Raw genomic sequence first — 15132 nt, forward strand, 5'->3', positions numbered from 1 at the left:
CAAGGGCTTTTCCTTTCGGTACAATGTGTTCTCTACTTGTCCTTTTGTTTGGCACTCAAGAAATTTTTATACTGCAGAGAAAATGCACCAGTGTGAATATCAAGATGACTGGGAGGCAAATTATAAAGTGAGGAAAAGTTCATTATATTAGGGAGGTGGAGAAAGAGAACTGAACCACAGTTTTTTCTTACATAGACCAATTTTAAAAAAGAGTAAATAAGGAAGTATCAGAAAATTGGTTTCCTTAACATTACTGTGTCCATGTGCTCTCTGTTTATGAATGTGATTGAAAGGCCAATATAGTACAGTATGTTTTTTAAAGATTTTATTTATTTATTTGACAGAGAGACAGACAAGCAGAGGAAGCGGCAGACAGAGGGAAAAGGAGAAGCAGGCTCTCCACTGAGCAGGGAACTCAATGGGGGGCTCAGTCCCAGGACCGTGGGATCATGACCTGAGCTGAAGGCAGATGCTTAACCAACTGAGGGACCCAGGCACCCCAGTATATTTTAAACAAATACATTTCTTTTCCTAAGAGACAGTTTATATTTTCTGTGCTAACCATTGTCCAGTTGACTTAGTTATATAAAAGATATGTGTAATAGAGATCACAGAGAATTTATAGTACTAGAATTAATCTGAACTTCTGAGCAAAAGGAAGTACAATGAGGAGCAAACCAGCATGTCAGTCAGGAATTGATGCCTGTTAGTCAGGAATTGTCAAGCTTTTTCTATCTTATTCCATATACTAATTCTTTCAGGCTCTATGGAACATAAGGTCTCTGTCACCACTACTCCACTCTGCCGTTATAATGTGAAAACAGCCCTGGACGATATATAAACAAATGAGTGTTGCTGTCCTCCAATAAAACTTTATTTGCAAAAATAGATGGCAAGATGCATTTGGCCAAGCCAGCCTGTGCCTTTGGCTGTGGCCTTATATAAGGGAGAAGAAAAACAGAACATGAATATATGGCTATGTGTAAGCTCAAGTCAATGACCTCCAGAAGGTGCATTGGCATTTTTGTTAAGACAAAGATAGCATCTTTGTAGCTATAAAAATGATAAAATTTTGGACCGTTTCTGATATATGGGCCAATTAAAAGTTTTGTCAGAGTTAATTATCACATTATTTAGTTTTAGGGTTCGTAATAAATAAAACTACTTTGCCATCTTGTACTTTGACATTAATAAAAGCTAGTGACTTTTGGTGTCAATACAGTTGACCCTTAAGCAACATTGGCTTGAACTGTACATGAGGTTTTTTAAAAATAAATATATTGGACAATATTGATATAGGTACTGACAGATGATTTACCTTATAAACAGATGATGTAAACTTATGGTATTCATAAATACGCTACAATACTGTCAATGTATTCTCTCTTCCTTATGATTTCCTTAATAACATTTCCTTTTCTCTGGCTTACGTTGTTCTAAGAATACAGTATAGTATATATATAATATATAAAGTATAAGTTAATCAATGGTTTATGTTATCAATAAGGCTTCCAGTCAATAGAAGGCTACTGGGGGGCTGGTTGACTCAGTTAAGCGTCCAACTCTTCATTACGGCTGGGATCATGGTCTCCAGGTTGTGAGATCAAGCCCCATATTGGGTTCCACACTCAATGTGGATTCTGCTTCGGATTCTCTCTCTTCCTCTCTCTTTGCCCCTTCCCCATCTCGTGTACATGTGTGCTCAGGTGCTCTCTCTCTGTCTTGAAAATGAATGGATGAATCTTCAGAAAAAAAAAAAAAATAGTAGGCTATTAGTAGTTAAATTGTTGGTGAGTCAAAAGTTATTACATGGATTTTTGACTGGAGAGTAGGCAGTCAGTATCCCTAATCCCTGCACTGGTCAAGGGTCAACTGTGTATCCACTCAGAATTTCTGACTTATTTTTTTTATTTATTTTATTTTATTTATTTTTCTTATTTTTTGCCCACTAAGTAGATTTCCCTCCATTGTGTTAAAGAGATCATTTAAAAACTGGTAATAAATACTATTTTAAACCCAGATTATTTAATAAAATTTGAGTGTTTCTTCTACTTCTTTCAGTCTAGGACAATGGTTCTTAAAGTATGGTTGCTGGGCCGGCAGCCTCCATAGCACCTGAGAACTTACCAGAAATGCAGATTCTTAAGCCCCACTTCAGACTTATTGAATCAAAAACTTTGAGGGTAGGGCCTTGTGAGTTGTGTTTTAATAAACCTCCCAGGAAATGCTGAGGCACGCTGAGGCATGCTTAATGCTTGAGAACCACTGGTCTAGCATATACCAAGTTCTCAGTAAATTCTTATATATTTGAAGATTCTCACATTCTCTCTCAGAATTGTCTCAAAATTTGACTTTAATGCATCCCTCCCATTGTTGTTTCACAAACTAAAAACTTCTTAATTGATTTCTCCCTCCACAACTTTACACATTTATCTATTTACTCATTCAATAAAAATATATCAAATACCTACCATGTGCCAGACAGTGTGCTAGATACTAGGGATACATCAAAAAATAGAAAGAACAAGATTGTGAAAAACATGGACTCATATCCAACAGTCAACAATAAGCCAAATTATTTCCTATATTAACAGGAGCTCTAAAGGAAGCAAAATGGCATGCTAGTGATTTGGAAGACATTAGCTGGTAAGGGAAGGGCTTCCTGGGGAGGAAATATTTTAGCAGAGGTCTGAAGGATAAGAAGGAGCTAGCCTTTCAAACAGTTGGAATAAGGCAGAAGAAATAATAATGATGACAGTAGCATTTACTGAGTTTTGGCCACGTGCCAGTCATAGCTGTAAGAGCTTTACTCACAACAACCATATAGGCAGATTCTTTAATTATTCCTATTTTGTAGGTGAGCAAACTGGGGCACAAAGAGGTTGGATCACTTATAAAGGTCACACAGCCCCCAGGATTCAGTGCGAGATGAGAGGGTTAAATGGGGTCTCATTTGCCAAAGTAAGAACTTTGGATTTGATTCTAAATAGCACTGAAGCCCTTAATGGGATCTGCACAGGGTACTGACTTGGTCTGATTTGCAGAAGAATTATAGCAGAGCCAGGTAGGAGCAGGGAGAGTGATGGTGGCTATCACCTGGGGCAGCAGAGAAATGATGGTGCCTTTGGACAAGACTGGTAGCTCTGGAGATGGAGTGATGTGAATGGCGGTAGGATCCATTTTGTGGATAGGAACAAGAGGTTTTGGTGATTAATTAAATGGGAGTAAAAGGGGAAGGGATGAATTATGGATGACTCCCAGGTGTTGGATGTGAGCAACTAGACAAATTTTGCTACCATTTTCAGTGATAGCAAGACCAAGGGAGGAAAAGCTTTATTTCAGTGGAGAAAATGAAGAGTTCTGTATTGACCAAAGCATTCTTCAAGATGTCTTTTAGACCTGCAAGCAGCGCTATCAAGAAGCCAATTGGATAAAAATAAGATGGAATTCAGGAAGGTGATCATAGGCAGAAGGTAAAATTCTTGATATAACCAGCCCATTGATGGGATTTTATAGAAGATATTTATTTGAATCCCCAAGAGAAAGAATCTGCCTAGACGAGAGAAGAAAGCCCAGAAATGAAACTGGGGCACATCCAGGTCACACTCAGAGGTTGGATAAAGGAGCCACCTGTCCCTAGCTCTGGCTTTAGCGGGTATGGGCAGCCTGGGACTGCAGTGGAGCACTGAAGTCACTTGGTCTAATGACTTCCTGCCCTGAACTCTATTCCAGCCAGCTGAATTCCTCTTCTGTGAATATGTCCTTCGTTTTGGCATATTCAATCCTTTGTTCTGGTTTTACTTCTTCTGTGAAACCTCTCTGATCTCTCCTTTGCAACCACCCCTCCCCACCAACCCCAGTCTGGTCACTGTCACCACTGTGTCCTACTGCACATTGCATGCTTCAGTGCAGGGACACTTACCCCATGTTTACTACTTTTAGTTCTTTGCTTCTTTATCAGACTGTGAACTCCTTAAGAGCTAGGGCTCTTCCATTCATCTTCATCCTCAGCACTTGGACACTGCTCAGAGGTTCTCACTAACTGTCTGCTGGTGAGTGATGGAAAGACTTCCTCAGATGCGGTGTCTGGTTAGTACTGGATAGATTCTCAGACTGTAGCTTGTCTCCTAACTGAGGTTTCAGGGGAAAGAATCTCTTTATCGTCTATGGAGCAAAAGTGAATCTTCTAGAGAGTACTAAATTCACACTAATAATAATGGTAACAGTAATAGATACCAACTTGTATTGAACACTTAACAGATGTTAGACGGTGCTCTAAATTTGTATGTCGTTTATAAACTCATAAATTAGAACCTCAGAATTCCTCATTTTAACACTGTCTGGGGAAAGCATTTACCCTTCTTTTCCTTTAGTTTGAGAATTTATTGTCTTTTTATTGTCTTCAAACTTAAATTTCTTATATCCCTGTGATGCTTAGTTAACATTTTCTCTGTACTAAATGCCAAATAAATGTTTGTTCATTTGATTGAATAGTGATATCTCTGGCCTATGCAACAACCTCAGTCCTTTTTTCAAATGAAGAATTTCTCATTCCAAGCATAGATTTTCTAAATTATTTTTTTCTGAATTAGCTTAAAATGTACAGGGATACTTCAAGAAAAGTATGAAGAAGTAAAATTTTGGTGCCATTAGCTTTCCATGGCATATCAAGATAGTTTTCTGATGGTAATAATTCCTTTGGCTCGCAGTAACTGTTTGTTAGGGAATTTGGCCACAGGCACGCCCAGGCATATGGTATGTGCTGCTAATGCTCAGACAAATGAAAACCAGGGTTGGTTTGGTTGTTTTTGTTTTTGAAGAATTGTCTTAGAGAGGACCTATAGCCATTACATTACACAGCTAATGATCTTTTGTGTCCTCATTGAATAGCTATTGATGATGCTTGTATAGTAATGGGAGTTTTAAAAAGTTTGGGAATGTTGGCATAAATAGCGGTCTCTACTATGGGATTTCTCAAAACCTATAATACGCTAATGTGTTCAGTGAATCACCCATAGAATGTTAACATTTCCTGGTATTTGGTGGGCCATAAAACCTTTTTCCTGCTTTAAACATTTAACATCTTGCACATGTTCTTTCATAGAACACAATTTGGAAAAACTGTTATATTTAGGTTGTGAAGATGCAGAAAGCATGCCTATGATTTTCCAATCCTTGTTATGGGAAAGCAAAAGCAACAGTTTTGTGAGACACTGTCTGTGAAGGTTAAACAAGAAGTCCAGGAGGTCATTTGTCTCTTTTTAGTATTAGGTCACTTAGGTCTGAGCAAATGAGCAGAAAGAAGTTCAAATTCTGTTCAAATGAAGAACAGTGCTGTGGGGGCGCCTGGATGGTGCTGTAGGTTGAGTGTCCAGCTCTTCATTTCAACTCAGGTCATGATCTCAGGATTGTGAGATCAAGCCCTGTGTCAGGCTCTGCGCTCAGTGAAGAGTCTGCTTGGGACAACCTCTCCCTTTCCCTTTGCCCCTTCTTGCCACTCTCTCTCTGTCTGTCTGTCTCTGTCTCTCTCAAATAAATAAGTAAATCTTAGAGGGGAAAAAAAAGGACAATGCTGTGTATCACTGTTTCATTGTGAAGTTTTCATCCTTTCTTGGCCCAAGACAGGAAGTCCTGAAATTTCCTGGTCTCCACATTTTCCAGAATGGCATTGAAGATGGCCTGTAATGGCCTCAGTGGACCTGTTACTGTTCCATCACATTTACCTCACCTTCTAGGCCCTCTACAGGCATTGTCATTTTCTGAACATATCCAAGCTTTCCACAGTCTTCCTTTTACTCTTCCTCTTTTCTTTGCCTAGAATATCCACTCATTCGTCTCCCCATGTTGAAGTTGGACCATTTGTTAACTTGATATTTATTTGCTAAGGTCTACTCTCTGCAAAGAATTAATAGTTGTAGCTTTAGAGGAAAACACTCAGAGAGTTTTTTGCTTTTTCCTTTAGTTGGACATGAACCTCCCTGCTTTTATATTATAACAAAATATTGGAATATTTTACACATCACAGAACAGTTTCCTTGCTTGCATGGAATACCAGTTAACTGTGGGCTTGTCTCTTACCTCCCAGTAGACTAAGTGTATTGCAAGAATGCCTTAAGTATTGTAACCCTAGTAAAGCCTAACTCAGCTCCCGGTCCTGATTCAGTGCTCAAGAATCTGTCAAGTTGAATGGACTGTATAGATGCCCCTATGGGTACTAATAGAACTATAGCTCAAAAAACCTTGTTCCCAGATTCCACCAACCAAAGACATTTGCTTCTGACTACTCAGGAGTTCTGTAGTACTGACAGATGAGATTTCCCAGGCAGCACCCACCTCAACCTCTCCTGCAGGTTGGGCTTGCTTTAGAACTAGCCTTATCCAGAGTCTAAGAGAGACATGGCTGGAGATCTTACATTCCACTCTTACCCATTCTTTCCCAATACAGCTGGAAAGCAAATGTGAAAGTTGACTTAACTAAACTGACAATGTTGAATTTTATAAACCAAATGCTATCAAAAGTAAATTGAAAGCTGAGTTGTTTTTAAATAATTTTCAAAATGTAAACATTTCATTTGAAATACCATTAACTGAAATATCTAATTGGGCTGAAAGACCCTAACATATTTTGGGTCATAAAAAGATTCACCCCAGGGGGCGCCTAGGTGTCTCAGTCGTTAAGCATCTGTCTTTGGCTCAGGCTCCTGGGATTGAGCCCTGCATTGGGCTCTCTGCACAGTGGGAAGCCTGCTTCTCCCTCTTCCATTCCCCCTGCTTGTGTTCCTTCTCTCACTTTGTCTCTCTCGGCAAATAAATAAGTAAAATCTTAAAAAAAAAAAAAAAAGAAAGAAAGAAAGAAAGAAAAGAAAAGAAAAGATTCACTCCAATCCTTTTATAGGTGCCTTCATTCTAAACATAAGCTGAGGTATGCATATTACATTAGAGTGTTTGATGCACCTATGTTTAGAGGGAGAGCTCATTATTCCAGATGTAATGCATGTGCCTCATTGTCCCTTTCCTCATGTTCCTTTTGGGCCTTCTGAAATGTCTGGTTGAAAAATCAAAGACAAAACCAAAAATGAATCCTCGGGAAAGAGGTAGAAGTAGTAAGGGAGATGGCGTCTCAGATTTTTTACTTTATGCTTCTGATGCCAATCTTTTATTGCTATTTCCTTAAGTAGAAGAAGAATTTGGACAAGAAAGAATGAAAGGAGTGAAAATTGAGCAACTCTCTGATGGACCTTATCTTAATCATTTGATAGCCATAGGAAGGTGAAGACCAAAGTTGGATCCCATTCCATCACCTTGAAGTAACCAGTGGGTTAATTGGGGGGGCCCATACATTTGATCTTGGTAAGAGGAAAACAAAAAAAAGAGGCACTCAGTTACTAAACTTGGTATGCAAAATGTAATGGCAATGCTAACAGTTGTGGTCGGAGGCAGGTTCTAACCTGTGTTGATGATCTTCCATGAAATCACTTTCTGGTTTCTTTAAGTCTACCTTTTAAAAAATTTTTTTGAAATTCTCTTTGCAGGTAAAGATAAGATGAAAGTATCTGAGGATGACTTGAAGAAACTCCCACTAATCAAGTGGTGTATTTTAGAAGCCATTCGTTTAAGAGCCCCTGGTGTCATTACCAGAAAAGTGCTGAAGCCAGTTAAAATTTTGGTGAGCTTTGCTTTGGTTTTAAGAACAAGCACTGGGTATTATAGAACCCTGATGAATCACTGAACTCTACCTCTGAAGCCAATAATACATTATATGTTAATTAATTTAATTTAAATTTTAAAAATCAATCAGAAGAGAAAAAGTAATTAACTTTCTAAGGAAAAAAATACATATAATGCCCATATATTATTAGATAACTCCTTAAGTTCCACGAAGCACTAATGATGTTAGAATAGGTTACTAGTCAGAGTTGTGCAGCAGCATCTATTAATATGGCTATTTATCTGTAGACAATAATTTTAGCTAAAATATAACCCTTTAATAATCATTCTGGTTATGTAATTTCATATCAGAATTAGTATAATCCTATAGAAATCAAACAGGTAGACTAGATAGTCTGCTGAACCAGCCAATAAGTAATCCTGAGCAACAGGAGGTTGAGGAATTAAGGGTATGAAGAAAGTTCTTTTGGTATCTGGAAGGTAGTTTCAGGCCACAGATAACAGCTGTGGAAACAGAGCAGGAATGCTGTGGATAATAGCAACTGATATTAGCAATCAGTGCTGAGTGAAGGAGAGAGATCCTTTCTCTGAGCAAAGTAGGAGAAAATTCTCAAGTGCTCCATGAAAGATATGTGCATGTGGCTGACTTTCAATTTAATATTTGGCAAATCTGGCAGAACAAAATATTTTTTTTCAGATTGGCTTGATATAGGGCCTGCATTATTCAGATAGATGACATTTACTCAGCCCTCAACTCTTACTAGCTTTTTTACATACAGTTTGAGAGTGCTTGGATTCAAGTCAAGAAAAATTTTTAGTAATAGAACATAAAAGAGACAAAAAAATCCAATTTTTATAAAAACTGCAACTTGCTACATCTAAAGGAGACATTATTTATTTAACAGATCTTACATAAATCACAGAATTTAGTTTTAGTGGGATTTTAACAATTTTTGTTTTTAAATAATCTATTAAATAAAATATGAGTATAAAAAGGGGTACTTGGGGGCACCTGGGTGGCTCAGTGGGTTAAAGCCTCTGCCTTCAGCTCAGGTCATGATCCCAGGGTCCTGGGATCCAGCCCCGCATCGGGCTCTCTGCTCAGCGGGGAGCCTGCTTCCCCCTCTCTCTCCGTCTGCCTCTCTGCCTACTTGTGATCTCTGTCTGTCAAATAAATAAAAAAAATTAAAAAGGGGTGCTTGGGTGGCGCAGTCAGTTTAGCATCTGACTCTTGATTTCAACTCCATTTAAGATCTCAGGGTCTTGGGACCAAGCTGCACATTGGGCTTCTCACTCAGAGGGGAGTGTGCTAGAGATTCTTTCTGTCCCTCCCCAACCCCTGCCCTAGCTTACACTCTCTCATAAATAAATGTCTTTTTTAAAAAATATGGGTATAAAATGATATGCTTTGAGAAGATATTATCCAACAACTGGGTGCAATTTAGTCAAGGAATGTGTTTATTACTCTGAATAATACTATAATTTTTATTAAACTTCTATTAAGCTTTATTTATATCCTGGCTAACAGATAATTAGCTGAATTACAGACATTATTTATCTGCTAGTACTTGTCTTGTTATTTTAAGTATACAGATCCTATACATGCTTTGTTATATTTATACCAAAATATTTCAGTTATTTTGGAGCTTTTTTAAATGGTACTTTAAAAATTTTTGATTCTCAATTGTACATTACCTGTTTTTAGAAATGCAACTGATTTTTAAGTGTACACCTTGTATCTGCAACTTTGCAAAACTCAACGTACTTATTAGTCCTACAACTGTTGTTATAGATTCCTTGAGAGTTTCTATGTAGAGAATATTTTTCTTCTTTTATTTCTTTTTCTTGCCTTATTACACTGGCTCTAAAGTCCAAAGCAAGGATATCTGTTGTCACTACTATCATTCAACATATGCTGAATGATAGTAGTGACAACAGATATCCTTGCTTTGTTCCTGATCTGAGAGGTAAGTCTTTCACTATTAGGCTAGATGTTAGCTATAGGATTTTGGTAGTACTTCTTTTTTTTTTTTTTTTAAGATTTTGTTTATTTATTTGACAGACAGAGATCACAAGTAGGCAGAGAGGCAGGCAGAGAGAGGAGGAAGCAGGCTCCCTGCTGAGCAGAGAGCCCGACGCAACACGGGGCTCAATCCCAGGGCCCTGGGATCATGACCTGAGCTGAAGGCAGAGGCTCTAACCCACTGAGCCACCCAGGTGCCCCGGTAGATACTTCTTATCAAGTTGAGGAAATAGCCCTCTATTTCTAATTTGCTGAGAATTTTAATTATGAATGGGTATTGGATTCTGTCTAGCACTTTTTCGCATCAGTAGATATAATCATATGCTTTTTCTTTTTAACATGTTGTGATGGATTACATTTATTGATTTTTGAATATTGAGTCAGCCTTTCATCCCTGGAATAAGTCTCATTTGATCATGATGTATAGTTCTTTTTATACATTGTTAAATTTGTTTTTACTAATATTTTGTTAAGGATATTTTTGCATCTCAGTTCATGAGAGATAGGGGCCTATAGTTTTCTTTTCCTTTCTTTTTTTTTTCTTTTCTTTCTTTTCACTTCTTTTCTTTCCTTTCCTTTCCTTTCCTTTCCTTTCTTTCTTTTGCACTGTTTTGTCTTTTTTCTATATCATGACAATCTCTTAAAAAATATTTTGTGCTTGTCTTGCCACCTTTCTTGTGAACACTCAGATTCCTTTCTTTACTTCTTTTTTTCTCTTCTACCCTCCCTACTTTCTTTCTCTTTCTCCTTCCTTCCTTCATTCATTCCATTCTTCTATCCTTCCATCCTTCCTTCTTTTGCTTTCTTTATTTTTCTTTGTGTGTAGTGTGTGTGTGTGTGAGAGAGAGAGAGAGAAAGAAAGACTGGAAAAGAGAAAAATCAGCAGTATGTTTTTCCTCTTCTTCCCTAACTCTTTTCTTTTTCTCTCATTTCCTCTTTTTGATCTCAGGTTATGAATTTGTTGTGGCCATTAACATGTCATATTTTCTTTAAGGTAATTTTACTCATTCGAGAACTTTACCAAAAGAAACACCCAACCTCAAACCCAGGCACACACATATAAACTTGTTCCCGTAAAACCCCAGTGATCATTTATCTGACATGCTCCTTGTTTGACATCAGTACAGAAATCTATGTTTCATCATAGTATAAATCTTTGATTTAAACATTTTTTAAACATTATTATCCTTTTCATGCATCCAGAGTCTTAATATTTATTTCAAAGGCTTTATAATAAGCCACTGAATTGATAGCTTAAATATTTAATTATTGCCTAACTCTTGAGAATTTAGATTGTTTTCCTTTGTGGTTATTTTAATGTGATATTTATTTGCATCTTTGTACATAGTAAATTTTTTTAATGATTATTCTTGAAATGTGTTTTAGTAGTGGAGGCAACAAGCCATTTATGATTCACTGCGTATAATTCTCTTACACAACTGAACTGTTTCATAATTCCAACATTATGGATTCCCAATAAAAATTTTTAATTAAAAGTAATTGATGTCTCAAGCAATTAGAAAAGTTATAAAACGATCATAGTCTCTTACCTCCACTTCCTCACACTCACAGTTTCTTCCTAGAGGACATGAGATCCAGATGGATCCAGGCTCACTCTAAGCCCTTGTGATGGCTCTCATAGTGAATGGGCAACGAGAGACATGTGTTCAGGATGCCATCTTCCAAGAACACTCCAGAACTTCCTTTCCTTATTTTTCAAAATACCTTTTTAATATTTGTAAAAGGTGCAGCAGGGTCTTCTGTACTTACTATTTCTTTTATAAATGAAATAAATACAAACTTTCCTCCGAGGAAGTGTACACTAATCCCTGTGAACTTCTCCCCTGCAGAGTTGAGGCTTTAACTTTGAAAATGACAACCTGCACAGCTTTTTAAAAAATTATTACATAAATAAGTTATAGTAATTATTTTTAAGAAGGAAACCATTTATTTAAAAAAAAGTAAAAAGAAGGATATAAAGGTGGCTTAAAATTTTACAAGTCTGTGGGGCGCCTGGGTGGCTCAGTGGGTTAAAGCCTCTGCTTTCGGCTCAGGTCGTGATCCCAGGGTCCTGGGATCAAGCCCCACATCGGGCTCTCTTCTCGGCTGGGAGCCTGCTTCCCTTCCTCTCTCTCTGCCTGCCTCTCTGCCTACCTGTGATCTCTGTCAAATAAATAAATAAAATAAAATCTTTAAAAAAAAAATGTACAAGTCTGATGACCACTAAGAACATTTGGCATTCTCATAATTTCAGATTTTTCCCCTGTAGTCTCTACATTTAAAAAAAATTCAGTTGGGGCCATATTATGCTAATTTTCTCATAATCTGCTTTTATAATGATAGTAGTTCACCAAAGTTTTCTGTTTCAATAAAAGACATCTACACCACTTTGAATTATAGCATAATAATGTAATCATGGACATAGTATTGATTTTTAAATCAGTTCCCTATTCCTAAATGTGTGTGGCTTCCAGTTGTTTATAAACAGTGCAAAGATAGGCATCCGTATAGTCAAATCCTGGTACACATTAATAATTAATTCCTTAGTATAAATTCATACAACATGGTCCTTTCAACCTTCATAAATTTTCTAAAACAGGTGGAATGTCTGTTGAACATATTAATGGGCTCCCAGAAATTTGGACTATAAAAACATTTCAAATGAGGTCATCTGTGTCAAGCATTGGCAGAGGTTCATGTTTTCTCCCCCATCGGACAACTGGTCAGAGTTTCTTGCTGGGAATGCTGCAGGCGCTCTCTTCTTGCTCTTTCTTGATATTGTCTGAACATGGTCTCATTGTTTATTTTTGCTTCTGTACTTATTCTCTTCTATATTTTTGGAACAAATTAAAACAGACAAATACTACCTACTTTCTTTGACTTATTCTATTCCTTCTTTTTCTTTATAATATTATCTTTCCAAAACTTTTAAACTTCTACCAGTATTCTCTTTTCAAGGTGTTGTACTTTTCGTACACAGTTAATCTGCAAGAATGCCCAGAAAAGAATAAACAAGGAAGTATTGGAAAATATGAATGATTAAAGACTATTAATTATCTTCTCAAGGTATTAAAACATGTTATAAAACTACAATAATTGAAATGGTATGAAATGAAATAAAATAAAATGGTATGATATTGGTGTCAGACTAGATGTTCAGTATCAGTATAACGGACTGGATAGATAACAGAGAAGGAAACCCCTTTGTACATAAGAACATAATATAGGATGAATGAATCATTATAAGTCAATTAAGGGGGAAGAGAATAATATGTGTTTTGGGATGACTGGCTAAAAAGTGGCATTTTTGTTCTCAACTTTGCTTTGTATGCTTAGAATTGAGAATCCCAAAGAGTTTTATCTATGCGAATTATATCTACTAAGATTAACTTTATTAGAAACTAAAGCTGAGAAATTATTATAACGTTTATTTGGTAAATAAAAAAATAACAAGGAACTTACTACATGTTAAAAAAATGGCATGGTTCTATGAAACATAACTGTAGTTTCCAAAACATAAAAAATGTAGAAGAATAGCATCATTTCAAGTTTTTGCAAATCTGTCTAATGCCTTGCTAATAGAGGACATCTGGGTTCCCATAAACGTGCCTGGAATCAATCTGTTGTGATATATCATTTCCATTCATGGAAATGAAGAAAAGCCAGCCTCACACAGACATCTTACCAGAAAAGGAATTGATATTACAATAGCTTTTTCAGATATGGCTGTTCTCCCATACCTCACTGAAACTCAACAGTGGGACTTTCTCTCTTTTTTTTAAAGATTTAATTTAATTGTTTGAAAAAGAGAGCTAGAGAGAAAGAGCACGAGCAGGGGGAGGGGCAGAGGGAGAGCGAGAATCAGACTCCCCACTGAGCCGGGAGCCCAACTTGGGACTCCATTCCAGGACCCTGGGATCATGACCTGAGCTGAAGGAAGACGCCTACCCAACTGAGCCACCCAGGTGCCCGCTCCCAACAGTGGGAGTGTCTTAAAAGTTTATTGAAATCTGAAATATTAGTGAGTTTTTTGTACTCACTTACATGAAAATCCTTTGGTTTGTCCTATACTTTGAATGAGTCTTTTACCCAAGAATGACTTTTGATCTCGCAAAGCCTCTGAAAAGGTCTTGAGAACTAGAAGTTTCTAGACCGCCTTTGAGAACCACTATGTTAAAGAGAAAAGGGCTTAGGATTCATCAATGAAACCACAAAGATGAACAGATTTGAATGTATCATATTAAAATTTAACATGTATTTTTTAAGGTATAATCCAAGTTAAATGTAAACCAAAAATTATGAACAAATGTTAATATAAGTACAACACAAGGGTAAATAGTTTTAATATTTAAAGAACTCGCAGATCAATAAGTAAAGCATGAATCTCACAGATTAATGAGGACAGGACATAAACACAAGAGTTCATAGGAGAAAATAACTTCACATGGAAATATGCTCAACAGAGACATAAAAATGTTTGCAGCAACCAAAAATTAGCTATTAAAAAATGTCAGACTAGGGGCGCCTGGGTGGCTCAGTGGGTTAAAGCCTCTGCCTTCAGCTCAGTTCATGATCCCAGGGTCCTGGGATCAAGCCCCGCATCCGCATCTGGCTCTCTGCTCAGCAGGGAGCCTGCTTCCCTTCCTCTCTCTCTGCCTGCCTCTCTGCCTACTTGTGATCTCTGTCAAATAAATAAATAAATTCTTTAGGAAAAAAAAAATGTCAAACTAGCAGAGAAGAGGGCAAAGAAATTGACATTCATATATTATAGGTAGAAACATGTTTAGGCACAAGATTTGAGGAACATTTGCACAAAAGGAATTAACAGCATTGAAAATATCCATGCCCTTTATCTTTTGCACATCTTTGTTAAAAGATTTTATATGAAAAAGGCTTTGCGGAAGAAGATGCTTTGGATGGCATTATTTATTATAGAAAAAACCCTAGGGAATGATTAAATTATTTATGGTTTAATCTACCCAGTAAAAGATTAAACAGACATTGGAGATAAAACTTCACAATGTGTCTACAATGCAAAGGAAAAAATACTTCAGCTATAAAATTAGGTGAACCAAGTGAGATTCAAAAATTAACTATTCAGCATGATAAAAATACATTTAACAATAACAACAAAACACTAAACTGTTAAGTAAAAATACTAGAGGGAAGTCTAGCCAGTACATGATTGTTTTTTGTTATTAGCACTCTGGTTGTTTTCTAGCTTTTTCTATTTTTCTGAATTTTCTAAAATTTTGATGAGCAATTCTTATGCAAAAGTTTATACTTTTTTTTTTCAAGATTTTATTCATTTTGATAGAGAGCACACGTGAGCAGGGGGAAGGGCAGAAGGAGAGGGAGAGAGAGAATCTCAAGTCAATTCCATGCTGAGTGTGGAGCCCGACTTGGGGCTCTATCTCAGACCCTTTATGCCAGTCATCACC

General features: G+C 36.9%; 1 protein-coding gene across 5 annotated transcripts in view; it reads left to right on the top strand.

The window, feature by feature from the left end:
- LOC116870387 (24-hydroxycholesterol 7-alpha-hydroxylase) overlaps positions 1-15132 on the top strand; it is an 89405-nt gene that overhangs the window by 52855 nt on the left and 21418 nt on the right. For 4 of the 5 annotated variants that reach the window (XM_032861996.1, XM_032861994.1, XM_032861995.1 and 1 more), the window contains one exon: positions 7533-7666. In XM_032861996.1, coding sequence (XP_032717887.1) covers positions 7533-7666 — 134 coding nt within the window. Of the gene's footprint in view, positions 1-761; positions 904-7532; positions 7667-15132 lie in introns of those variants that run through there. The other variant, XM_032861998.1, reaches the window with a different exon arrangement.

The sequence above is a fragment of the Lontra canadensis genome, unplaced genomic scaffold (assembly GCF_010015895.1).
Source record: "Lontra canadensis isolate GAN:19392208 unplaced genomic scaffold, GSC_riverotter_1.0 scaffold23, whole genome shotgun sequence".
Taxonomy (NCBI): domain Eukaryota; kingdom Metazoa; phylum Chordata; class Mammalia; order Carnivora; family Mustelidae; genus Lontra; species Lontra canadensis.